This window comes from Hemicordylus capensis, chromosome 9, assembly GCF_027244095.1.
Source record: "Hemicordylus capensis ecotype Gifberg chromosome 9, rHemCap1.1.pri, whole genome shotgun sequence".
In the NCBI taxonomy this organism is placed as follows: Eukaryota; Metazoa; Chordata; class Lepidosauria; order Squamata; family Cordylidae; genus Hemicordylus; species Hemicordylus capensis.
The window spans coordinates 7,184,325-7,206,094 of NC_069665.1; the positions used below are offsets into that span (position 1 = coordinate 7,184,325).

Here is a 21,770-nt window from a genome sequence, read left to right on the forward strand (position 1 = left end):
AAATGTCCAATAAAAAGCTAAGCAATGTCCTAGCATATTACAAATAACTTTGGTCTAGTCAGAGTTCCAAAGCTATTTTCAACATTTGAAAATGTTGACTATGTTGAAACTTCAGTCAAACTGTGATTGACTTCCACTGATTTTAAAAAAACGCATCCATGTTATTATACAACATACAAGAGAATCTACACAGACAAGTTAATTGAAAACTGTTATTCATTCAGGAATATTTCCTTATCTGATTACTGAAAGCAAACAAAACAAAAACAAAACACAATTGCTAAAATCAATGGTTGACATCCAGTTAAAGTTATTTGATAATACAACTCAGGAGGTTACTCTCAAGGACTACTATTTCAATAGGACTACTTAGGAGTAATTTATTATTATTATTACATTTTATATCCCACTCTTCCTCCAAAGAGCCCATAGCAGTGTACTACATACTTGAGTTTCTCTTTCACAACAACCCTGTGAAGCAGGTTAGGCTGAGAGAGGAGTGACTGGCCCAGAGTCACCCAGTGAGCTTCATGGCTGAACAGGGATTTGAACTCAGGTCTCCCCAGTCCTAGTCCAGCACTCTAACCACTACACCATGCTGGTTGGTGGTGTAGTCTGTACACCATGTAGTCTGGATGTCAACTAGTGAGAGCACTCCGTGCTTTGATGGTGTTGTGGTAGACTGAAAAATGACCATCTGAACTGGGGCTGGGTTCAGTTTTGTTTTGTTTTCAAACTTATGTTGAAAAGATTTTACTGTGAACAGAAAGGGAACATTTCCTCTTGTAGTCTAAACTTGATCACCTGTTGCATAAATATTTTCAGTGTCTGGCACTTGGAAGCACTCAAGAGGAAAGGGGGGGGGGATTGATCAGTAGGCTTATAAACCAGAAATCTACCTTTGCAGGAACTGGAGACTGATTAGCATTTCTATCTAGGAGGCAGATGCTCATTTAGCAGAACAGCCTCATAACAAATTATTCATTTTTTATTGTTGTTGTCGTTGTTGTTATAATTTGTATACACTACCCAATACAAATGGCTTCGGGCAGTTTACATACAATTAAAATTAAAATCACAAAAATTAAAAGTCAAAGCAATTAAAACAAACATTTTTAAACCACTTAAAATTACCCAAAGGCCTGGGTAATATATTTTTATTATTAATTCATATTATAATGTTTTTCAACCCCCCCCGCCCCCCCCCCAAAAAAAGCACTCAAAGCAGTTTGCACAGTGGGGGAAACATTGTGCTGGAGGGATGGGATATAAATCTCCTTTGTGTTTATTTTGGGATTGTGAATCCTTTTGGGACAGGGAACCATCTTACTGGAAAATAAGACAAGGAATGACAGGGAACTTTCTCTATGTAAACTGTTTCGAGAACTTGTTGAATAGCAGCATAGAAATATTCAACTGCAACAAAAACAAACAATAAAAACATGAGCTGCAAGAAAACTGAGAGCCCTTTTTATGTCCCAAATAGATGCATGGAATTTCCAAATGGCCGTTCAGAAATCCAGTGGATTCATGGCCATTTGGAAGGAACTAGTGGATTTTAGGGGGCATTCCTTGTCGTTTGTTTCCTGTCCTGTCCTGACACTAAAGGTAAAGGTAAAGTGTGCGCTATCAAGTCGATTGTGACTCCTGGTGCCCACAGAGCCCGTGGTTTTCTTTGGCAGAATACAGGAGGGGTTGACCATTGCTAAATTGCCATGCAGGCAGGACAGGGCCTTCTCTGTTGTTGCCCCTAGGCTCTGGAATGCATTCCCGGTGAATGTCCACTCTTTGCCATCCTGACAACTACAGACCTTTTTACTTGCCCAGGTTTTGACCTCTTAGGGACTGCCCGGGTCTCTCAGCTCTCCTGCTTCTGTTGGCCCTTTTTTTCAGGGGTGTTTTCTTGTTTGGGTGTTTTGCGCTTTTGATTCCTTCACTGGTTGTAAGGTCTGCAGTGTGGCTTTTAGGGAGCTTCCCTGTCTTTTTTCACTTTTGTAAGCCGCCTTGAGCGGGGCGGATGTCCGATGAAAGGCGGCATAAAAACCTTGAGGAAACCCATTCGCGACAAAGGGCTGAGCTCCGGCGGGGCGCGCGACCGGACCTCCGCCAGCCCGGCTTCGCAGGTAAAGCGTGCAGCGGGCGGGCGAGCGGGCCGGCTGCTGCGCCCTGGGAGGGCGAGGAGAAGGCCGGCCGGGCGCCGCCTCCCCCCTCTCCCGGGGCGGAGCCGCTGCCGAGTCCGAAGCGGCAGGCAGGAGGACGCAGGCAGGCAGGCAGTCACTCAGAGGGAGCGGTGCGTGCGCCGAGGGGAAGCAGCGCGGCGGCGCTCGCCCGGAGGTCGGCGCATCCATCCATCCATCCGTCGGTGGTGAGGAGAGGCGGAGGAGGAGGAGGAGGAGGGAAGGTGAGCTGCCGCCGGGCCAAGGCGCGGGCGAGCGCAGCTGCATTCCCCGCCGTCTGCAGCGGGAGACGACCCGACTCCGCTCGCCATGACGAGGCGGCGGCCGGGCCTCCTGGCCGTCGCCGCGCGGGGCAGCCAGCAGCCCCCCCCCCTCCAAAGGGCCTTGGCGCGGGGGGGGGGCACGCTCAAGCAGGGCTGGACTTGTGCGCGCGCGCGCGCGTGTGTGGTTAAGGAGACCCGCAAGTGGCAACTGCAGGCGTGCAGCAGGCGCGCTCTAGGACAGCCCCCGTGGCCATGCCCACCCCCACAGCCAGAAGCGCCGACCCGTCCCCCTCCCGCCACGCCCCTGTGGACCCCCTCCTCAGCTACAGCCAGGTGGTGCCCTGCCCACCCAGGTGCGCCTCGGTACTTTTGGCCCACCCTTCCCACAACAGCCACTGGGGGGGGGGCGTCCTGATATGTTAGGGCAAGGCTTCTCGGCCTTGGGCCCCCAGCTGTTGCTGGAGGACTATGGCTCCCATGGCCTGGGCTGTAGTGGCAGGGGGTGATGGGAGTTGTAGTCCAGCAACAGCTGGGGTACCGAGGTCGAGGACCCCTGAGTTTGGGGTGGGGTGCATGCCCCACATAATTCCAGCTCTAAACGGCTGCCTTTCCTAGGTGGGGGAAACGGCATGGGGCTGTCTCCCTCCCTCCGCGTTCTCTTGTGTGGGAGAAAGGGGCAGAACTCTGCGAATGGGGTGGGTGGGTGTTTCCTTCGCCTTGGCTCCCCAGATGTTGTTGGGCTGCAGCTCCCCATCACCCTCGGCCCCAGTAACTTAGGGCCGTTGGGGCTGGGGTTGATGGGCGCTGTAGTCTGGCAACATCCGGGGACCCAAGGCCGAGAACCCCTAATCTGGGGGGCTAGTTATGCCTTAGGGTGCATGTGTGTGCAGGAGTCCGTTCACTCATCTGTGTTTCTGGATGAGTCTTCTGCACCTGCAGAAGTTTTACAAGGGAGCTCAAGGGCTGGATCCCTCCAGTGTAGGGTTCATATTGTGTGTGCTGCTGTTTGTGTGTCCAAGTCTGTGCACACTGTACGGCAGCATGATGGCCTCGTCTGGATGGTTGTGTTTGGAGTGCCCGTAGAGCAATTCAGAAGGACCCCCCCCACAATGTAATTAAAGGATGCCCCAAACAGCACTTTGGGACGTCTTGCAGTGATGTTGGGGTGGGTACGCTCTGGACGTGTTTCTGTCCTGATTATGTGTGCCTTGGGCCCCCAGTAGTCCAAACTGGCCCAAACTGTGTATTGCCAGCCCTCTTGTGATTTTTCTTTTTATTTTGAGAGATTTCCACCCTAGGAACATAGGAAGCTTTCTTCAAGTCTGATCCAGTTGATCCATCTAGGCTTAGGAACATAAGGGACAGAGGAAGCTGCCTCATACTGAGTCACACCCTTGGTCCATCTAGCTCAGTATTATCTACTCTACAATGACTGGCAGCGGCTTCTCCAAGATTGCAGGCAGGAGTCTTTCTCAGCCCTATCTTGGAGATCGGTAACGTAAGATTGGTAATGTACTGTATGCTTTGGTAGTTTGTTGGTTCAATTAAAAAATCTTGTCCTATTTTAAAAAAAAAAGAATCTTGTCCTATCTTGGAGATGCCATCAGGGAGGGAACTTGGAACCTTTTGCATGCAAGCATGCAGATGCTCTTCCCAGAGCAGCTCCATCCCCTAAGGGGAATATCTTCCAGTGCTCACACTTCTAGTCTCCCATTCATATGCAACCAGGGTGGACCCTGCTTAGCTCAGGGGACAAGTCATGCTTGCTACCACAAGACCAGCTCTCTTCTCATCCCAATCCACCTGGAGATGCTGCCAAGGATTGAACCTGACACCTTATGCAGGCCAAGCAGATGCTCTACCACTGATTTATAGCCCCTCCTCCCTTGTTCAGTACTGAACCCTGTTCAAGCCTGCGGAAAGGCGAGGCAGCCTTTGTGTGTCCCCCTTGAATCTTTGGAGACCCTTGTCCCAAGGATCTGGAGCTGGGGAAGAGGGGGGTTGTGATTCCCCCTTAAAGGGATTTCCCAGTTGGCCTGGAGCCCTCAGAATGATTCAGCCCCAGATATTGTAGCACTGTCTTAGGTGAAGATCTCCATATTGGTGGCCTGCTGTCTTTTATGGTGCTGATGTTGGTGGGGAAGAAACAATTGTGCGATTTCTCCCTCCAGGGGCTCTTTCTGTGCCTGGCTGCAGCCTTGTTCTTTTCTTTCAAATGAGTGAATGGGCACTTCTATTCCTAGTATAGAAGGGAGGCAAAGAAGATTGCTATCAGGAAAAAATTGAGTGGAAACGCTCAATTGTTCCCCACATCTCAGGACTTTTTGTCCCAAGGGTCTGCAGAGGGTAAGATATGTTTTTCTCTCTGAGGAACTTCCTTCTTGGCCTGGAGCCCTGGGAATTCTGCCAGGCCTGGAAAGTTCCCTATTCTGCCTCTTCATTTGGGCCGCACCTACTGCAGAGATACCTGAAAAGAATTTACCCTGGTAAAATGAAAGAATCATAGAGTTGGAGTGGTCCTCCTCGTAGATCATCAATCTTGCTGCAGGGAATCCAGACCTAGAGCATTCCCAACTGTCCAGCTTCTGCTTGAAGATCTCCAGTGAGGGAGAGCCCGCCTACCCACTAGAGATAACTGGCTTCATTGCTGGACTGCAGTTAACATTAAGTTCTAATGTTCAACTGAAGACTCCCATTAACTTAAGCCCAGTGATGTTGTTGCAGATTCAGAAGTGCAGGCATTCTGCATGACATGCCCACCCCAACAGCCAGAGAACCTGAGAGAAGCCAAGAAGTATGCTGCTCTGCCCCTGTCCTAGCACTAACCCTCCACTACGCCCCTACTTAAGATCTCTGCTGCCCTAGAACAGGGATTCTCAACCTTGGGTCCCCAAATGTTACTGGACTTCAACTCCCATAATCCAGCCCCAGTGGCCTTTGGTTGGGGATTATGGGAATGGAAGTCCAATACCTTCTGGGGACTCATCGTTGAGAATCCCTGCCCTAGAGGGCTGGATTAGAACAAATCTTTACCCTCTTCTGTGGGACAGCCCTTCATGCCCTCCCCATTCTGTCTTCCCTTCTCCAAGCTCAATGTACCTACTCCCTTTAACCTCTTCTCAAAGGGCTTGTTTTCTAGGCCAGTGATCTTGGTTGACCTTCTCAGAATCCGTTCCAATTTCTCTACATCCTTTTTAAAAAGAGTAGTGCCAGAACTGGACTCTTTGTTCCAGATGAGGTCTGTCTAGTGCATTATAAATTGCAACCATTGATTCTCATGACTTGGAAGCTAAGATTCTATTAATGCAGCCTAAAACCACATAAACCCTTTTTGGGGTAGTTGCATCACAAATTTAGCTTGTGATTTACTTCACTCCTGGGATCCTTTTTGCATGTGCTATTGCCAAGTCAGCTATCCCACGCCTATACCTATGCTTTTTATTATTTCTTGTTTACACAGTCAGACAGGTGTTATTGACTGGTTTGTTTTATCCAGACATCGAGTCCTTCCCAAGGACCTGAGATGCCAGAATTTTATTGTCAATGGTTATAGATATCGTCGCAGAATATAGGCTGTTCCCAGCAAAGCTGCTTTTTGTAATTGGCTGATGGTGATTTCTGTGGCCCCTATGGTGTTGAGGTGCTCTTCAAGGTCTTTTGGAACTGCACCCAGGGCGCCAATTACCACTGGGATTATTTTGGTCTTTTTCTGCCACAGCCTTTCCATTTCAATTTGTAGATCTTTGTATTTGGTGATTTTTTCTATTTCTTTTTCTTCTATTCTGCTATCCCTTGGTATTGCTATGTCGATTATTTTAACTTGTTTTTCTTTCTTCTCGACTACAGTTATTTCTGGTGTATTGTGTGGCAGATGTTTGTCTGTTTGTAGTTGGAAGTCCCATAATATTTTTACATCATTAATTATTAATTATTATTATTATTATTATTATTGCCTTAAGTACAGAACTTTACATTTGTGTCTGCTGAATTTCATTTTGTTACTTTCAGACCAGTTTTCCATTGTATGGAGGTCATTTTGAATCTTATTTCTGTCTTCTGGGGTGTTAAAACTGTCCCTCCCAGTTCTGTGCCGTGGGCAAATCTGATGATGATTCTCTCCACCTTTCATCCGTCATTGCAATAAAATATCGAAGCGTCGTGTCCCAGCACAGCATCCCTTCTATGACTGTTGCTGTTGCTTACACATGTTTATAATATATTCTAGACTCTTTCCTGGTGTCAGCCAGACTGGCTGATCTGTAGTTTCTCAGATCCTCCTGCTTTCCATTCTTGAAGACTGGGATGACATTAGCCTGTCTCCAGTCTGCTCTCTAGGATTTCTCAAAAAATGATAGAGGTTCTGAGAGTACATTCATTAGGTTTTTAATACTGTAGGATACAATTTATCATTCACTTCTTTCTCGTGAGAAGAAGGTTGCCGAAATATAATGACATAACAATCTTTTCTTCTATGTGTAACTAACAGTACCCCCAAATACCATTTATTCAAAAGTGCTCTACACGGCTTTTTATTTTCTGCTGTTTCATTGTCAGATAAACCATCCTATAGTGACTATTTTTGCTGGAAAACATGGGTTCCTCCTAGGGATGGTTGTCAAAAAACAAACCAACCAGTAACAGTCTCTCTAAGTTGGGGGTGGGGGTTGCCTTGAGGTTTGAGATTTGATCTGTGCTTTTTCAGCAGGGTGCGTTCTTGCTGGGAAGATGTCCTCAGCAACTCCTTTTTCTTCGAACTGTTGCTGAAAATAACATGTAGAGCTGGTGTGTGTACCTCATCACTGTTGGGGATTGTCCCATATTTAGCTTTCTACTTCCTTGTTTTCCTGCACACAAGTTTATACTTTGAGGTACAACTGTTTAGTAACGAAATATTAAATAAATAATATTTTTGTGCATCTGGAGGGCTAGTTCATACACTTACCTGGTCGAAGGTGAACAAGTGAATATCTTCTCTCCTGCCCTCATAATATGTGACCTGAGTACTTCCAAGTGGAAGGTCATACATGTGGAGGCTTAATTCGTGCAATTCTTCCCTTTCAAGAGAGGAAGGTCATGCAGACTGGGTCTCATTGCTGAATTATAGCTTAATACAGCGTTTGGCAATTTCTACACTGATGCTCAGATGTCTTTGTGTAGATCCTTCAGGTTAACTGCAGGCCAGCACCAAATTCAGCTCAACATTGATGCAGTGCTGGGAACCAGTTGGACTACTTGAAAGGCTACTGACTTCTGGGCTGAAGATAAAGCATAGCTGTTCATTACAGAAGCAATATTCCCAACCTCTTAGCAATGTTCTCTCTTGAAAAAATTTCATTTGTGTGCAGAATGAGTTTTGTTCTGGGTGGGAGTATAAAGGCACTGTGTGCACACATGCATTCAGAATGGGGCCTTCCTAATTCAACCTGAGCGGGATCTGAAATTAACTGACCGGACATTAAAAAAATAGCTTGTGAGAGCAGGCATGTGTGCACGCTTTAGAAGGAACACTGCTTCTTACAGTGTTCTTTAAGGTATGAAGCAGACTGTTAAGGTATTGGAAGCAGGCTGCAGGTTTGTGTGCTCTCTTCCCCTTTGTCACTGTTTGTCCTTCTCTGGATAACTTTAACCATGGTTAAGAGTTGTAACCAGGGTTGGAACTGGTTTGCAAATCCTAATCTAGTCGGAACTTGGTCACTGTTCCCTCTAAGGCATGCGCATGTGCGGGCGCTCACAAGTTTTTGGATGTTTGCTCCGTTCATTTTAGATCCCGCTCAGGTTGAATCAGGAAGGCCCCATTCTGAATGCAGGTGCGTGCACACTGCCTTGGATACTGCCACTCAGAACAAAACTCATTCCGCACTGCGATGAAAACAATTAGAGGCACCACTGAACCTGGTTAGCATTGCCTATGGTTAAGAGAAGTGCAGATGTAAACCTTAAATATGACATCAGGGAAAATGGGAGAGGGAAGCTGATACATGAGGGAGTAGGGAATGTGTGATTCCACTTCCAACTGGTTTGCAAGGATTAGAGAGCAGTCATGTTGCATCTGCATTGGGTCTGTTCATTTAAAGCAGAGCTGTGATAATTGTTGAAAGCAATTCTTAGATTCTGGTTTAGGGGCTATTGTCCTTTAAAAATGTGTTCTCTTCTAGTTTTTAGTCAGTTTTTGAGGTGGGTGGGGAAAGGGAGTGTTGTGGTACTTGTTGCTTTTTCCTCCAGCATGTAACACTTTATCCATGGATGATGGGAGTGTAAGTTCAGAAGCTGTTATTTAGATGACAAATGCATTCTAGGGTGGATTTCTTTCCACAAGAGAAAAGGAACTTGGGTTGCTCATAAAGACTTCAACTGGCATGGCATTGTTAAAAATAACAGTGTACTTATTTGTCAATCAGTTTTGTTTATGTTTAACAAAGCCAATATTTGCACAACCAGTTTGATCAAATATGATGCATCATATTTAGCTATAGAACAGACCTATGGTTTTGTTTCTCTGGAATTACTGAACTTCAGCTGGTGAGTTGGAACTCCAAAGTGAGTCATGCCCTGGTCTAAGATGGGCTGCACAACAACCTCACCCACCATTTTTATATTTAGGATGGGAGAGGGGGAGAAGAAATAACTAAACTGAAAGTCGGGCATAGACACTGAAAAATGATAAATGAGTTGCATATTTGGAGTTAAAAGTAGCTCTGTTCTGAAAAAGATGACTACCTGACAGGATCTCACCTTTTTGTAAGATTTTGAAGTGCCATTTAATGGCCTCTACTTATTTAGTATTTTCCCCCTAGCTGCAGTTGTGTGTGTTGTAATTATTTAAAGGTGCTAAATGTGTGTTGCTCATTGTATGTCCCAGTTATGTACCCAAACGACTAATGATTGGCCATCACAATAGCATCCTCTTTATAGCTAAGAATCTGATTGGCTACCTCTTGTAATGCAAGTGTTCTCTCCAATTCTTCCATCATAGGAAGAGCAGGAACAAAACATGGAGTGGTTAAAAGTCCCTCCCAGCACAAGACAAAGTCTCCAAGATAGGGCTGAGAGAGACTCCTGCCTGCAACCTTGGAGAAGCCGCTGTGTAAATAATACTGAGCTAGATGGACCAATGTTCTGACTCGTTATATGGCAGCTTCCTATGCTGCGGTGCTCTCCTGTGACACTTGTAAGTTTCCCAGAGACGTAGTAAGCTGCCTTATCCTGAAGAAGACCTTTGGTCCATCAGGCCTGTGGGCCACATGTAGCCCACGAGGCCTTTTTCCTTGGCCCACGGGGCCATTTCACTTGCCCACCCCCGCCTCCATCCTGACCTGAACCTCCATGTTTTGTTTTGTTTTTAAGTTTTCTTTAAATTTATGCCATAGTTGAATGGCTCCTGGGGGGTGGGGAGCCAGGAGTAGTCCTTCTCCCCCCACCTAGGAATGGCTCCTATTCCCAGAGCGACGCAGGGCCCCGCGTCTCTTTCCAACTGTGCAGTGCGCCTGCGATGATCTCTCCACTGCACAGGCACCCCTCGCAGTTGGGAAGAGACACAGGGCCAAACGGCAGGCCCTGTGTTGCTCGGGGAGTGGGGGGAGTAGCCCCCGCCACCAGGGGGGGCAGAGAGAAGGACTACTCCTGGCTTACCCCCCTAGCAGCCATCCCAGCCACACGGCAGCAAAAATGTAAAAGAAAAGGCACGGAGGTTTGGCGGGATGGAATGTCTCCTCTCATAAAGCCTGTACCCTCTCTCTTTTTCTCTCTTTCCCTCTCTCAAGCCAAGCCTCCTGCCCCATCCTTTCCCCCTTGGATGAGAGTGTAATCTTCTCATCCAAAACTATGAGAAAAACATCTCTAACTTTTTTCCCCCCTTACGAGTACTCCATGTTCAATGTGATGATTTGGCAGAGGTGGAAAGGAAGAACAATGCATTTTATTATGTATTTTGTACAAATTGTATTGTATTTATTTTATTAGAATGAATTTTAATTCAATTTATTTTATATTAAATTCAATTGAATCTTGGCCTGCCAGAACTTCAAAAGATAAATCTTGATTAAATTCATTTTAATTAATTTCACTTTAATTAATTGATTGATATTAAGTGTTACTTTAACAATCAGCACTCTAAAAATTGACCTTGGCACCCATGAGCCAAGTCACGGTCGGTTTTGGCCCACCAGGTCATTTGAGTTGTGCATGCCTGGCTCAATATTGCCCACACAGACAGGCAGCAGCTCTCCAAGGTTTCAGGCAGGGGTCTTTCCCAGCCCTACCTGGAGATGCTGCCAGGGACTGAACCTGGGGCCTTTTGCATGCAAAGCAGATGATCTGCCACTGAGTTACGGCCTCATCCAGATATCTGGCTTGCCACTGCTGGAACCAGAGTTGGACTAGATGGAGATTCAGTAAACCAAAAATCTTCGGTTTAAGATGACAGCTAAGATGCTTTAGATTTTCACTTGTGCTCTAAAAAGAATGGAAATTGCAAGTTAAGGCGTTCATCTTAACTTCTGCACCATATAAGCTGTAAAGACTTTGTGTAGTCTGGTATATGATGATGGCTTTAGAAATGAGGCTCCATGCACCCACAGTTTGCCTTGATCTTTCAATTGGACATGGGGCTGGGGAGGGATGCATCCAGGCAGACATTTAACAGGTGTAATTTCCTTAATCACTTCCTAGAGGTGCCCCTGGTGCTCCTGCCTCATGCATCTCTGGTCAAGGCAAAGATGTGGATGTGACTTCATATCTAAAACTACAGTGGACACAACAGCTAAATTATGTTCAGGTATAGATAATGTACCTATATCTGTTTAAGTCGCATAAATGAGAAGAAACGTTGAATTTACATGTGCACTAAGCTATTGTGCATTCACTAACTTGTGTTGGCAATAAGTTGAAATGCCTGGTTTTCTGAAGGACAGGGTGTTAATCTGTAGAAATAGCTCTAGTTTCTTGGACTAATTGGATGTTTTTGCTGGTGGATGTCTGGAATGCTCTTAATGTCAAGCTGGGTATTCATGACCTGAATATCTACCTTGGTCTGAAATGAAGAGAGATTGCATAAGATCATTGCTTGGTATGTTCAATAATAAAAAAGAACATTCCTGAAATAACTGAGTGACACTTATACATATACATCCTCCCTCTTTGTCCTAGGTTGATCTTACATAAAATATACAAACCAACCACTGCAGTGCATAGATGTGGGTTTTCTGAGGGCGGGGGAATGATTTGGGAAACTTTCCCATGTAAAATGCTCCCTCATTTCTTTTTCTAATAAAATAAAATACAAATACAAATTTTCCTGATGCTCTAGACCAGTGATTCTCAACATTAGGTCCGCGGATGTTGTTGGACTCCAACTCCCATAATCCCCAACCAAAGGCCACTGGGGCTGGGGATTATGGGAGTTGAAGTCCAATAACATTTGGGGACCCAACGTTGAGAATCCCTGCTCTAGACTGTGATCTGATTTGGCATATTATTGCCACCTAATGGTGCAGCAGGGAAATGGCTTGACTACCAAGCCAGAGGTTGCTGGTTCGAATCCCCGTTGGTATGTTCCCCAGACTATGGGGAACTCCTATATTGGGCGGCAGCAATATAGGAAGATGCTGAAAGGCATCATCTTCTACTGCGTGGGAGGAGGCAATGGTCAACCCCTCCTGTGTTCTACCAAAGACAACCACAGGGCTCTGTGGGCGCCAGGAGTCGACACTGACTCAACAGCACACTTTACCTTGACCTTGACCTACTTATAAAATAACAAAACATGTCACAGGTTCGGGAACATAAACTTCACTGCTGCTACCAAGTAGACGCGTTTTTTTCTCTCCCGGCTGTGTCTATTGAAGTAGCCCCCCAGCCCTCTGTTTCAATCCAAGTTAGGTAGGGTGGGAAGGCTCCTGAGCATGGGATGGGGGAAACAAACAGAGGCCACAGTTTGTTAAATTCAAAGAGAGAATTTGAGGACGATTCAGTTCTCAGGAGAGTTTTCAGTCTAACTCTCCCAGTGATTTCTCAGCTCTGATTTCAGCAGCAGTTCTCAGCTCTTCTCTTCTGGCTCTCTAAGACTTCGGCTTCCACTCCAAATGGAATTTGCTCCTTCACTTGAACTAAGCTTTTGCTGCAGGCAGGCCTCCTTTTATTCTCTTTTTGCCTTCCATTTTTCTAAACAAACCAATCAAAACAACTCACGTTCCTTCCATGATTTTAAAACCGATCCAGTCCAATCAAATGCTCTCTTCCTTCCAAAAATTAACCAGTACAACTCTTCTCTTTCCCAAACCAAACTGTAGAACAGGAACTATGTTGGCTGCTGCACAGCTTTTTAACAGTGAACATAAAGTAAAAGGTAAAGTGTGTCGTCAAGTCGATTTTGACTCCTGGCACCCACAGAGCCCTGTGGTTTCCTTTGGTAGAATACAGGAGGAGTTTACCATTGCCTCCTCCTGTGCAGTATGAGATGGTGCCTTTCAGCATCTTCTCGCTGCTGCCCAATTGAGTAGGATAGGATTTGAACCGGCAACCTTCTGCTGGTTAGTCAAGCATTTCCCTGCTGCACCACTTAAGGTGGGCATAACAGTGAACATCAGGAGTAAGCAAATACATATGCAGTATAGAAATCTCTAACACAAAAAGAGGTGGTTCAGGCCTCATTCTTTCACACTCTGCCATATTAATTTCCTCTCACTGTATCTCAAAAGTTTTTCAAGTTGCCAAGTAGACATTTCAGAAATGGAAAACTTTTCACAGAACAATAAAAGTCTGGGGAAAACTTCCACCCCACACTCTGCTTCATAGGTAAGGCTTTATCTTGTGTGTGTGTGTGTGTGTTCATATTATGACCTCAGTAAGTTTGCCTCCTAAGTGGGCCAATTTACAAATGACATTTTTCACACTGTGAGATAGTGTAGGAAGGGAGAAGTAATGTGAGAAGTAGTGGCCATGTTTATGTAGCTGAACATGTGAAGCTTCTTGGATATATAGAAAAGCAGGGTTACACATTGATTACTTATTATTTAAATAAGTATGCTTTATCTAATCCAGTATGGTCTACCCTGACTGGCAGCAGCCTTTCAGAATCTCAGGCAAAGATCTTTCCCAACCTACAGCTGGAAACGTCAAAAAATTGAGTCTGGGACCTTCTGGATACCGTGCATGTGAGTTGCCACAGCTGAAGGTTAAGAAGAGTTGGGGGAAAGAGATGCCAGCGTGGTCTAGTGGTTAGAGTGCTGGACTAGGACCAAGGAGACCCGGGTTCAAATCCTCATTCAGCCATGAGACTTGCTGGGTGACTCTGGGCCAATCACTTCTCTCTCAGCCTAACCTACTTCACAGGGTTGTTGTGAAAGAGAAACTCAAGTATGTAGTACACCGCTCTGGGCTCTTTGGAGGAAGAGCAAGATATAAAATATTATAATAATAATAATAATAATAATAATAATACTGTGTAAATAAGAAATAATAATAATGTTTCTTGTTAAGATGGAATATTAACTTCAGGCAAGTTGCAGGGTTTGGAAATCCTTGACCTCAGTGATTCTGAAAATCAAATTATTTTATTTTATTTAAAATAAAATAAAAATAAAAAAATTAGGAAGAAACAAGTGGAGACCTGCCACAATACATTGCAGGGTTTCAGGCATGTGGCACTTCTGAGCTTTGTAGGCTGGGGAGAGAAAAAGGAAAACTTTTTTCTTCCCCATCTTCCTGGGATCTTCCCTCGACATGTGGATAGCGCACTAAAAGAGCTCAGGTTTTGGGCTGGCTGATGAACGTTACACCAGCAGCCCTACAATAATAAATGTTTCAGTGAGGAGTAAAAGCAACGTTTCAGTCACATGGGTGATTGTAGAGCACGTTTCATCATCTCTTCTTCTAAGATCTTAATTCTACCTTCCTCTCTTCTTACAGTTTGGAACTGGGGCTGCAGTGGAGAATTGCGGAGACGGGGATGGAGGAGAGGGAGGGTTTTTCGCCTCTTGATGAACTGGCTGAATATGATCCCATCAGGGAAACGGGCAGAAGGGGCAGCACTCAAACAGCGGAAGGAAGCCGAGGGGCCATGCAGCTGAAAAAAGAAATCTCTCTCGTTAATGGGATCTGCTTAATCGTAGGGAACATGATTGGCTCGGGCATCTTTGTGTCCCCCAAAGGGGTGCTTAACTACAGTACCTCCTATGGATTGTCGCTCGTGATTTGGGCGATTGGGGGGCTTTTTTCCGTGATTGGAGCTCTCTGCTATGCTGAACTCGGAACCACGATCACCAAGTCGGGTGCCAGCTATGCGTACATCTTGGAGGCCTTTGGGAGCTTCATTGCCTTTATACGCCTGTGGACGTCACTGCTCATCGTTGAGCCCACCAGCCAGGCCGTTATTGCCATAACTTTTGCCAACTACATCGTACAGCCCATCTTCCCTTCTTGCCAGCCTCCTTATGTTGCTTGTCGTCTCATCGCGGCTGCTTGTATATGTAAGTATTTTGTGCAAATATTTGGGGTGGGGGCGGGGCCGACGTGGCCACCTTGATGGACGCGGGGTCAGGATGGAGCCCATCTGAGTCTTCATTGGAAGAATGCTACCACTGCTGTGGTTGGAGATGTAGCTGTTCTACAAACCATCTTCTTTTATATATATAATATGCTAAGGCACACCTGTGGCTAATCCCATTTGTGGCAGCTCTTGTGAGAGTTTGGAGAGCTGCCGGATAGCGATGGGGATGAGCGGAGGGAAGAAAATGGCAGTGGTGGTGGTGGTAGCCATCTGGCCAGTAGGCCAGGAAATAATTGCGGCGGCAAGCAAACAACAGCGTGGGTGCGAGGAGAAGGCGGGGGTGGCCGGAGAAGGCGGGGTGGGTGGGAGAAATGGTGGCAATGGGGGGGAAGGGGGAGGAAACGGCAGTGGGGAGAACTAGAAAGCACTGGCTAGGCCAGCTGGTGAGGAAAAGTAGACTGGGCGGGGGAGAATGGATTGGGGCTGAGGGGGGGGGATGAAGATGGGGAGGAGAGACAGGGGGAACTAGAGGTGCAGATGCTCTGTGCCGGATCAACTAGTTGCTAGTTATTTTGCCATAAGCTATCAAAGAGAGGGAAGCTTGCGACAGGAGATCTGGAACGTGGGCCATCAGATGTGGCTGGACTCCCATCATCTGCAGAAGGGTTACTGGGAAAATAGATGGCCTTTGGCCGTTGTGGCTGGGGTGATGGGAGTTGTAGTCCAGCCACTGGGGACCCAAGTCTCAGTACACCTGGCGTATGACCAGATCTATTCCTTGAAGACTAAATCTGCAGTCTTGTATCCACTTGTTTGGAAGTTTATCCCATTGGACACTGTGGGATGGGCTTCTGAGCAAACACATATAGGATCAGGATTTCACTCCGGGCTGCATGACTTCGGCCCTCCAGCTGTTGTCGCACCACAACTCCCATCATTCTTTCCTGTTGACCACTGTGGCTGCAGTGGCTGTGGATGATGGGAGTTGTGATTCAGCAACAGCTGGAGAATGGAAGTTGTGCAGCCCTGCTTTAGCTAGCATCCAGAAATGTCCAGAAGTGAGAATGGTAAATACTGGGTGCAGAATGGTGTTTCTTCGTGAGATGGGAGGAAAGTTGGCAGAGTCCTTCACAATTTGATAACTAAATCACCTTAGAGAGTGCCTTCTTCTGCATGATCCCCACCGCACATTAAGGTCCTCTGAGGAGGTCCGTCTCCAGTTACCACCGGTTCATCTGGTGGCGACTCAGAGGTGGGCTTTCTCTGCAGCTGCTCCTGGGCTGTGGAATGCACTCCCAGCAGAAATCCGTACTCTGAGTTCATTATTGACTTTCAGGAGAGCCCTCAAAACCTCTCTGTTGGCCTGGCTTTCCAGGGTTTTTAAATTTAAAAATTTAAACTTACAGAGGCGTAAGTTTTGGGCAGTACAAAAATATGTTTAATTAAATAAATAAATAAATAAATAAATTGTTGTAAATGTTTTTTAATCTGTTGTAACCTGGTTTTCCAGGGTTTTTAAACTGTTTTGAATGTTTTAACTGATTAATTGTTTTATGGTGTTTTATAATCTTTGTTTTTAATTGTTTTGTTTTAATGTAAACGGCCCTGTGCCATTTTTGGAAGGGCGGTATAGAAATTGAATGAATGAATTACATTGCAGAGGTCAGGTAGCTGAAGGTCATAACATAGAATAATAATGGTGATAATTAATAACTATTTGTCAGCTGCCTCATAACAAATTGTAATTTGAGTGGCTTGCAAAGGAAAATAATAAAACAGCAGCTGAGTAAAACATAACAAATAAAACAAAAAGATTACAATAAAGTTCAAAAGCATTTTCAAAACCAATTTTGAAAGGTCTGGATGAATAGAAAGGTCTTCACCTGACATCCAAAAGGACCAAGAGATGGTTTCAGGCGAGCCCCACTGGAAAATCCGTTCCATAAATGGAGTGCCATTGCCAAAAAGGCCTTCTCCCTTGTAAGCTACTTGCCTCACCTCATTTGGCAGGGGTGCTCGGATCAGGGCCTCTGAAGAGGATCTCGGGGTTTGGATAGGGACATTGGGGTTTGGATAGGCACTAACTAGGGCAGCCTGTTCCAAGCCATTTAGATCTTTAAAGCTTAAAACCAGCACTTTGAATTGGGCCCAGAAATGAGTTGGGAGCCAGTGCATGATTAAGAAATGCAAGGTCATTCATCAGAATAATCCTGGTGAGATATAGGATAGGAACATAGGAAACTGCCTTATACTTAGTCAGACCATTGGTCTATCTAGCTCAGTATTGTCTTCACAGACTAGCAGTGGCTTCTCCAAGGTTGCAGGCAGGAATCTTTTTCAGCCCTATCTTGGAGATGCTGCCAGGGAGGGAACTTGAAACTTTCTGCTCTTCCCAGAGCGGCTTCATCCCCTGAGGGGAATATCTTGCAGTGCTCACACATCAAGTCTCCCATTCAGATGCAACCAGGGCAGACCCTGCTTAGCTAAGGGGACAAGTCATGCTTGCTACCACCAGACCAGCTCTCGAGATTGTAGCACCTGTGATGACTGCTAGTCTCTGGGTTGAGACGGAAACTCACAATATTAAATGCAATACATGACTTCTTGTGTCATTTATAATGCTTTCCTCCATGATTTTCTTTTGAATAGAAAAGCAACTTTTAATTCAGAATTTGACAGATGTTCATCATTCAGTGTTAAGAGATAAGTGTAGGCTTTAACATGTCTGTATTAAGATTTTAAACCAGGTTTACTATGGATGCATACTATACTTGATTTTTTTATCTAAAAGTTTTAACTTTTTAAAAAGATCATTAATTCTTATCAGTATATTTTTATGAGACAGTATAAGTGCGATGAAATCCACATTTTCATGCTTCAAAGCTTTTTCAATGACCTTCTTTACTGTGCAGTTAAAATTACTGCAGCAGAGATTTTCCTTCTCGAATGGACACTGGTGGTCTCTGGGGAATACTGTTATTATCCAAAACATTAAACCAATATCACATACAGGAAAAAATGGGTGGTTGCCATTTCTAGATATGGAGATTAAATTAAAAGAAGGGGGAGTTGAGACAAGGTGGTATAGGAAACTTATTAAAAAGAAAATAATAATAAACAACTGATCAGCATACCCACAAAGCATGAAAGTACAGACAGTGAAAAGTTTGATACAGACTGCTGTAGGAGTTTCATCTAATATCTAGGAAATATGAAATACCTAGGAAGAAAGCAGAGGAAATAGGGAAAATCAATGGTTGTGTAGTCCCTATTAAAGGACCCTAACACAAGAAATCCCTACAGATAAAGAAGTGTATCAAGGCTGCATGTTGGCACCATGCCTGTTTAATTTGTATGTAAACAAATGGTATAGTTTTGGCCTTACATGCCCAAAGCTTTCAAATGCCTAAGGTTCTTGACAGATTTGTAAATATAGTTGATTGGGGTTGACTGTCATGGCAACTCCAAAACGTGAAGTCTTGTCTTTGGGGAGGATGAATGTTCCCTTTTAATACTGCAATTTAACCATTTTAGATTTTTGTTTTAAATGCTGTTGATTTAAATACTCTTGTTTTATTGCCTTTAAACCTATTCTTGTTTTTACTATTAAATATTCTTTATACTGTCTTAAATGTTCCTGTCATTAACTTGTTTTAAACCCAAGGTCTCTTGATATCATTTTAAAGTCTAAATTTTATGTCTTACCTCTGCCTTGTTTTTATGCCTGTGGTTTTTTGACGCGGTCCAGATAGGTTTAAATCTGTTTTATTTCTGCCCTGTTTTTAGATCTGCAGTGGTCTGACATGGTTGCCTTTAGGTTTAACTCACTGTTTCATGTTTGCTTTGTTTTTAGATCTGAGGTTGTTTGATTTGGTCATTTGACTAATCAATAAAATTATATTCTATTCTGTTCATGCATTTTTATTCCTTAGAATTGGGAGAGGTTCAAAGCTACTTATTTGACATTCAGCTAAACAGGCATGTTTCTGGAGTAAAGCTTTGGGAAAAAGCTATGGTATCTTAGCTTTTTCTTGAAAACAACATTGTAGTACTTAGAGAAACCACAGATTCAAGATGTATCTGGGTATAAATTAAACCAAGATAATGCAATAGAGATGCAGCTCTGGTAGATGGTGCTATGGTTTTCTACTTGCAAGAAGTGGTGAAGATCTTGCTGTCCACCATCCATGGATATAGTGACAATGCCAGAATATTGAGTTAGTGCTACATACAACAAGGATGTTTTTATTTGGCTTGGTTTAAGGTTACAGGTGGCTTTCATTTGAGCATATAGTCTCAAAAGAACTGCCTTGTCTTACCTACCTCCTGAGATCAGAGGTCAAGGCAGCTGTAGATGCAAACTTGCATAACCACCTCTAAACTAATAACCATCTGTTAAACTAAGCTGAGAGATTTCATCATATTCCTGTTGACGGAGAAGTTTCACGAGGACTCGTGGTGTTGTCATAAGATATTCCCTGTGTGTCTAGATGAGTTTGTCTAATAGCCCTGACAGCAGGAATAGTGTGTGCTGCTTTTGGTATCTTGGAGATGCCAGGAAGGGAACTTGGAACCTAGGTGCTCTTCCCAGAGCAGCTCCATCCCCTGAGGGGAATATCTTGCAGTGCTCACACATCAATTCTCCCATTCATATGCAACCAGGGTGGACCCTGCTTAGCTAAGGGGACAAGTCATGCTTGCTACCACAAGACCAGCTCTCTTCTGGTCTTGTGGCTGGTCTACCACAAGACCAGCCTACCATGATTGGAGGCTAGTGCCAGCCATAATTGGCTTGATCCTGGCCTCATGAAAAGCTATGGTTGGCTCAGACATATAGGTGGGAATTAGCATGTGAGGAGGAAGGAGGTGAACAGAGCCCTCACATCCAGGATCTGTTCCAGATTTTCCATAGATTTTGCTTGCCATTTGATTGATGTGGTTTTGTAGAGCAGTTCTTTTGTAAGAGAGTTTTCTCTCTTGTGAGAGTGTGTGTGTGTTTAATAATCTTATGTAAATAATAGCTTTTATGTGGGATGAGCTAAGCCTTGTTAAGAGCTGGTATTAAATGATGAGTAATTGGTGCTTGATTTCCTTGTTTGAAACAATACTCTTCACTGAGTATATATAAACACAGGTTTTAACGATACTTTCCCATAAGATATAATTGTTTGGGGTGTTTTTGGAGCTTGCCATGCAGGTAATTAAGAGTTTTTCTGTACTTTCAAAATACAGAATGAGGGCATTTATCAATAGGGCATTATATAAGGCCTTTTGCCATACAGTATTTGTAGCACAAAACTGTTCTGAAACTGCTCTTAATCTACCTAACCTGACAGTCTATTAAAAGCATTAAAATAATTAACTGACTGTTGTTGAATAAAGGAGTTCCTCAATGGCACTTTCTGTTTTCAATCAGGATGTTGTCAATCAAAGCTTGTTTGCCAGTCTTCACTTGGGAGGTGTTGATTGCAAAATGATACCCACGGTGAATAGTCTTGAACTTGGGCCAAAAAGTATTTCATGCCATCTAGATCTTCTCCATAAAAAGTATGTGTCTTCAGATCCTCCCTCCTTCACAGCTTGTCACACGCTGAGCCAGTGATGAACTGTAAGCCAACCCATTGACGATGAACTCCTTTATACAAAATATTTCTACTTAGCCCCACCTGCTAAGCTTATTTGCACTAATACGTAGTTTTGTCATGTTCTCTGGCATGGATCAGCATTTCAAGCCAGTGCTTGATTAAAAAGACCACTTTCTAACGTCCTCCTTGCTTCCCTTTTTGTCTCCTAGGTCTTCTAACGTTTATAAATTGTGCCTATGTTAAATGGGGAACAAGGGTGCAGGATGTATTCACCTATGTCAAAGTTCTTGCCCTTATTGTCATCATCGTAACGGGAATTGTTAAACTATGCCAGGGTAAGATTGATAGCTCTTATAGAGGTTTGTATTAATCAAGGGAAACAATGGTGAGGAACACCTGTTGGGTTGTTCATGAAGAGAATCCATAGCAGTTGTTGGTTAAAACAACACCAACAAAAACCCTTTCATGGAGCAGGACTCTTGTGGACTTCAAATTGAGAATGAATGCTTTCCCTTTCCTTCACTTGGGCACAGAGAGAGGAGCAGGAGAAGGGAGGAGGCATGCACAAGCCTGAGCACACAGGGGTAGGTTCAAACCATAGTTTCCTGCTAGGTTTGAACTGGGCCAGAGTATCAAAACAGGCCTGCAAACACAGCAAGCAGTTCTGCCTGTTCCACACAACTGAGAATACTGAACTCTAGGGGGAAAAAATAGGGTTGTGCCTGGAATGCATGTTTGGTTCAGGGCTGAATTGGGCTTCATTTGAACTGAGCTGCCTTTTGGTTTCAGATTAAATTGAGCCCCATTTCATTCGGCTCAGATACACCATTGAACCACCTCCAGCCAACAGAGGTGCACCTCGGTAATTTTGGAGCCTGGACCTGAAGGCCTTTGGAGGTCCCCTCCCCTGTAAATTAAGCATCATCATGCTCCACCGGGCGACCACACCACCTGGGACAGACCAAAGGGAATTTGGGGTTCCCCAGGGGCAGTGGAGGCCCTGGACTTTGGCCCCGAAGTCCAGGGGTAAGTGTGCCTCTGCCAGCTAGAACCCATACTCCCTCAGCCCCTGTACCTGACTGAGCAGGGGGAAAGAGACGGGCTGGTGGACTCTCATCGGTGAAGGAGCAGTGTGCTTTCACTTCTAAAAAGACTCTGCCTCTGTGCTGTCTAATTCCTTTGCACACCTTGGAAGCAAGGCAGGGTTTCTTGGGGATGTGTAGTCTTTTGGGGGGGCTGTTGCCATTGTGCCATTGCAGCC

The 21,770-nt window shown here is 44.7% G+C and overlaps 1 protein-coding gene across 9 annotated transcripts in view; it reads left to right on the plus strand.

Moving 5' to 3' along the window:
* The first annotated feature begins 2,010 nt into the window (after window positions 1-2,010).
* SLC7A6 (solute carrier family 7 member 6) overlaps window positions 2,011-21,770 on the plus strand; it is a 47,290-nt gene continuing 27,530 nt past the window's right edge. For 4 of the 9 annotated variants that reach the window (XR_008311323.1, XM_053271490.1, XM_053271497.1 and 1 more), the window contains exons 1-5: window positions 2,011-2,123; window positions 11,108-11,213; window positions 13,478-13,590; window positions 14,345-14,904; window positions 20,719-20,844. Coding sequence is in view for 8 of the 9 variants with exons in the window: in XM_053271490.1 (XP_053127465.1) it covers window positions 14,385-14,904; window positions 20,719-20,844 (646 nt within the window). In the remaining variant the exon portion in view is untranslated. Of the gene's footprint in view, window positions 2,124-2,143; window positions 2,402-11,107; window positions 11,214-13,211; window positions 13,232-13,458; window positions 13,591-14,344; window positions 14,905-20,718; window positions 20,845-21,770 lie in introns of those variants that run through there. The other 5 variants (XM_053271492.1, XM_053271494.1, XM_053271495.1 and 2 more) reach the window with 5 other exon arrangements.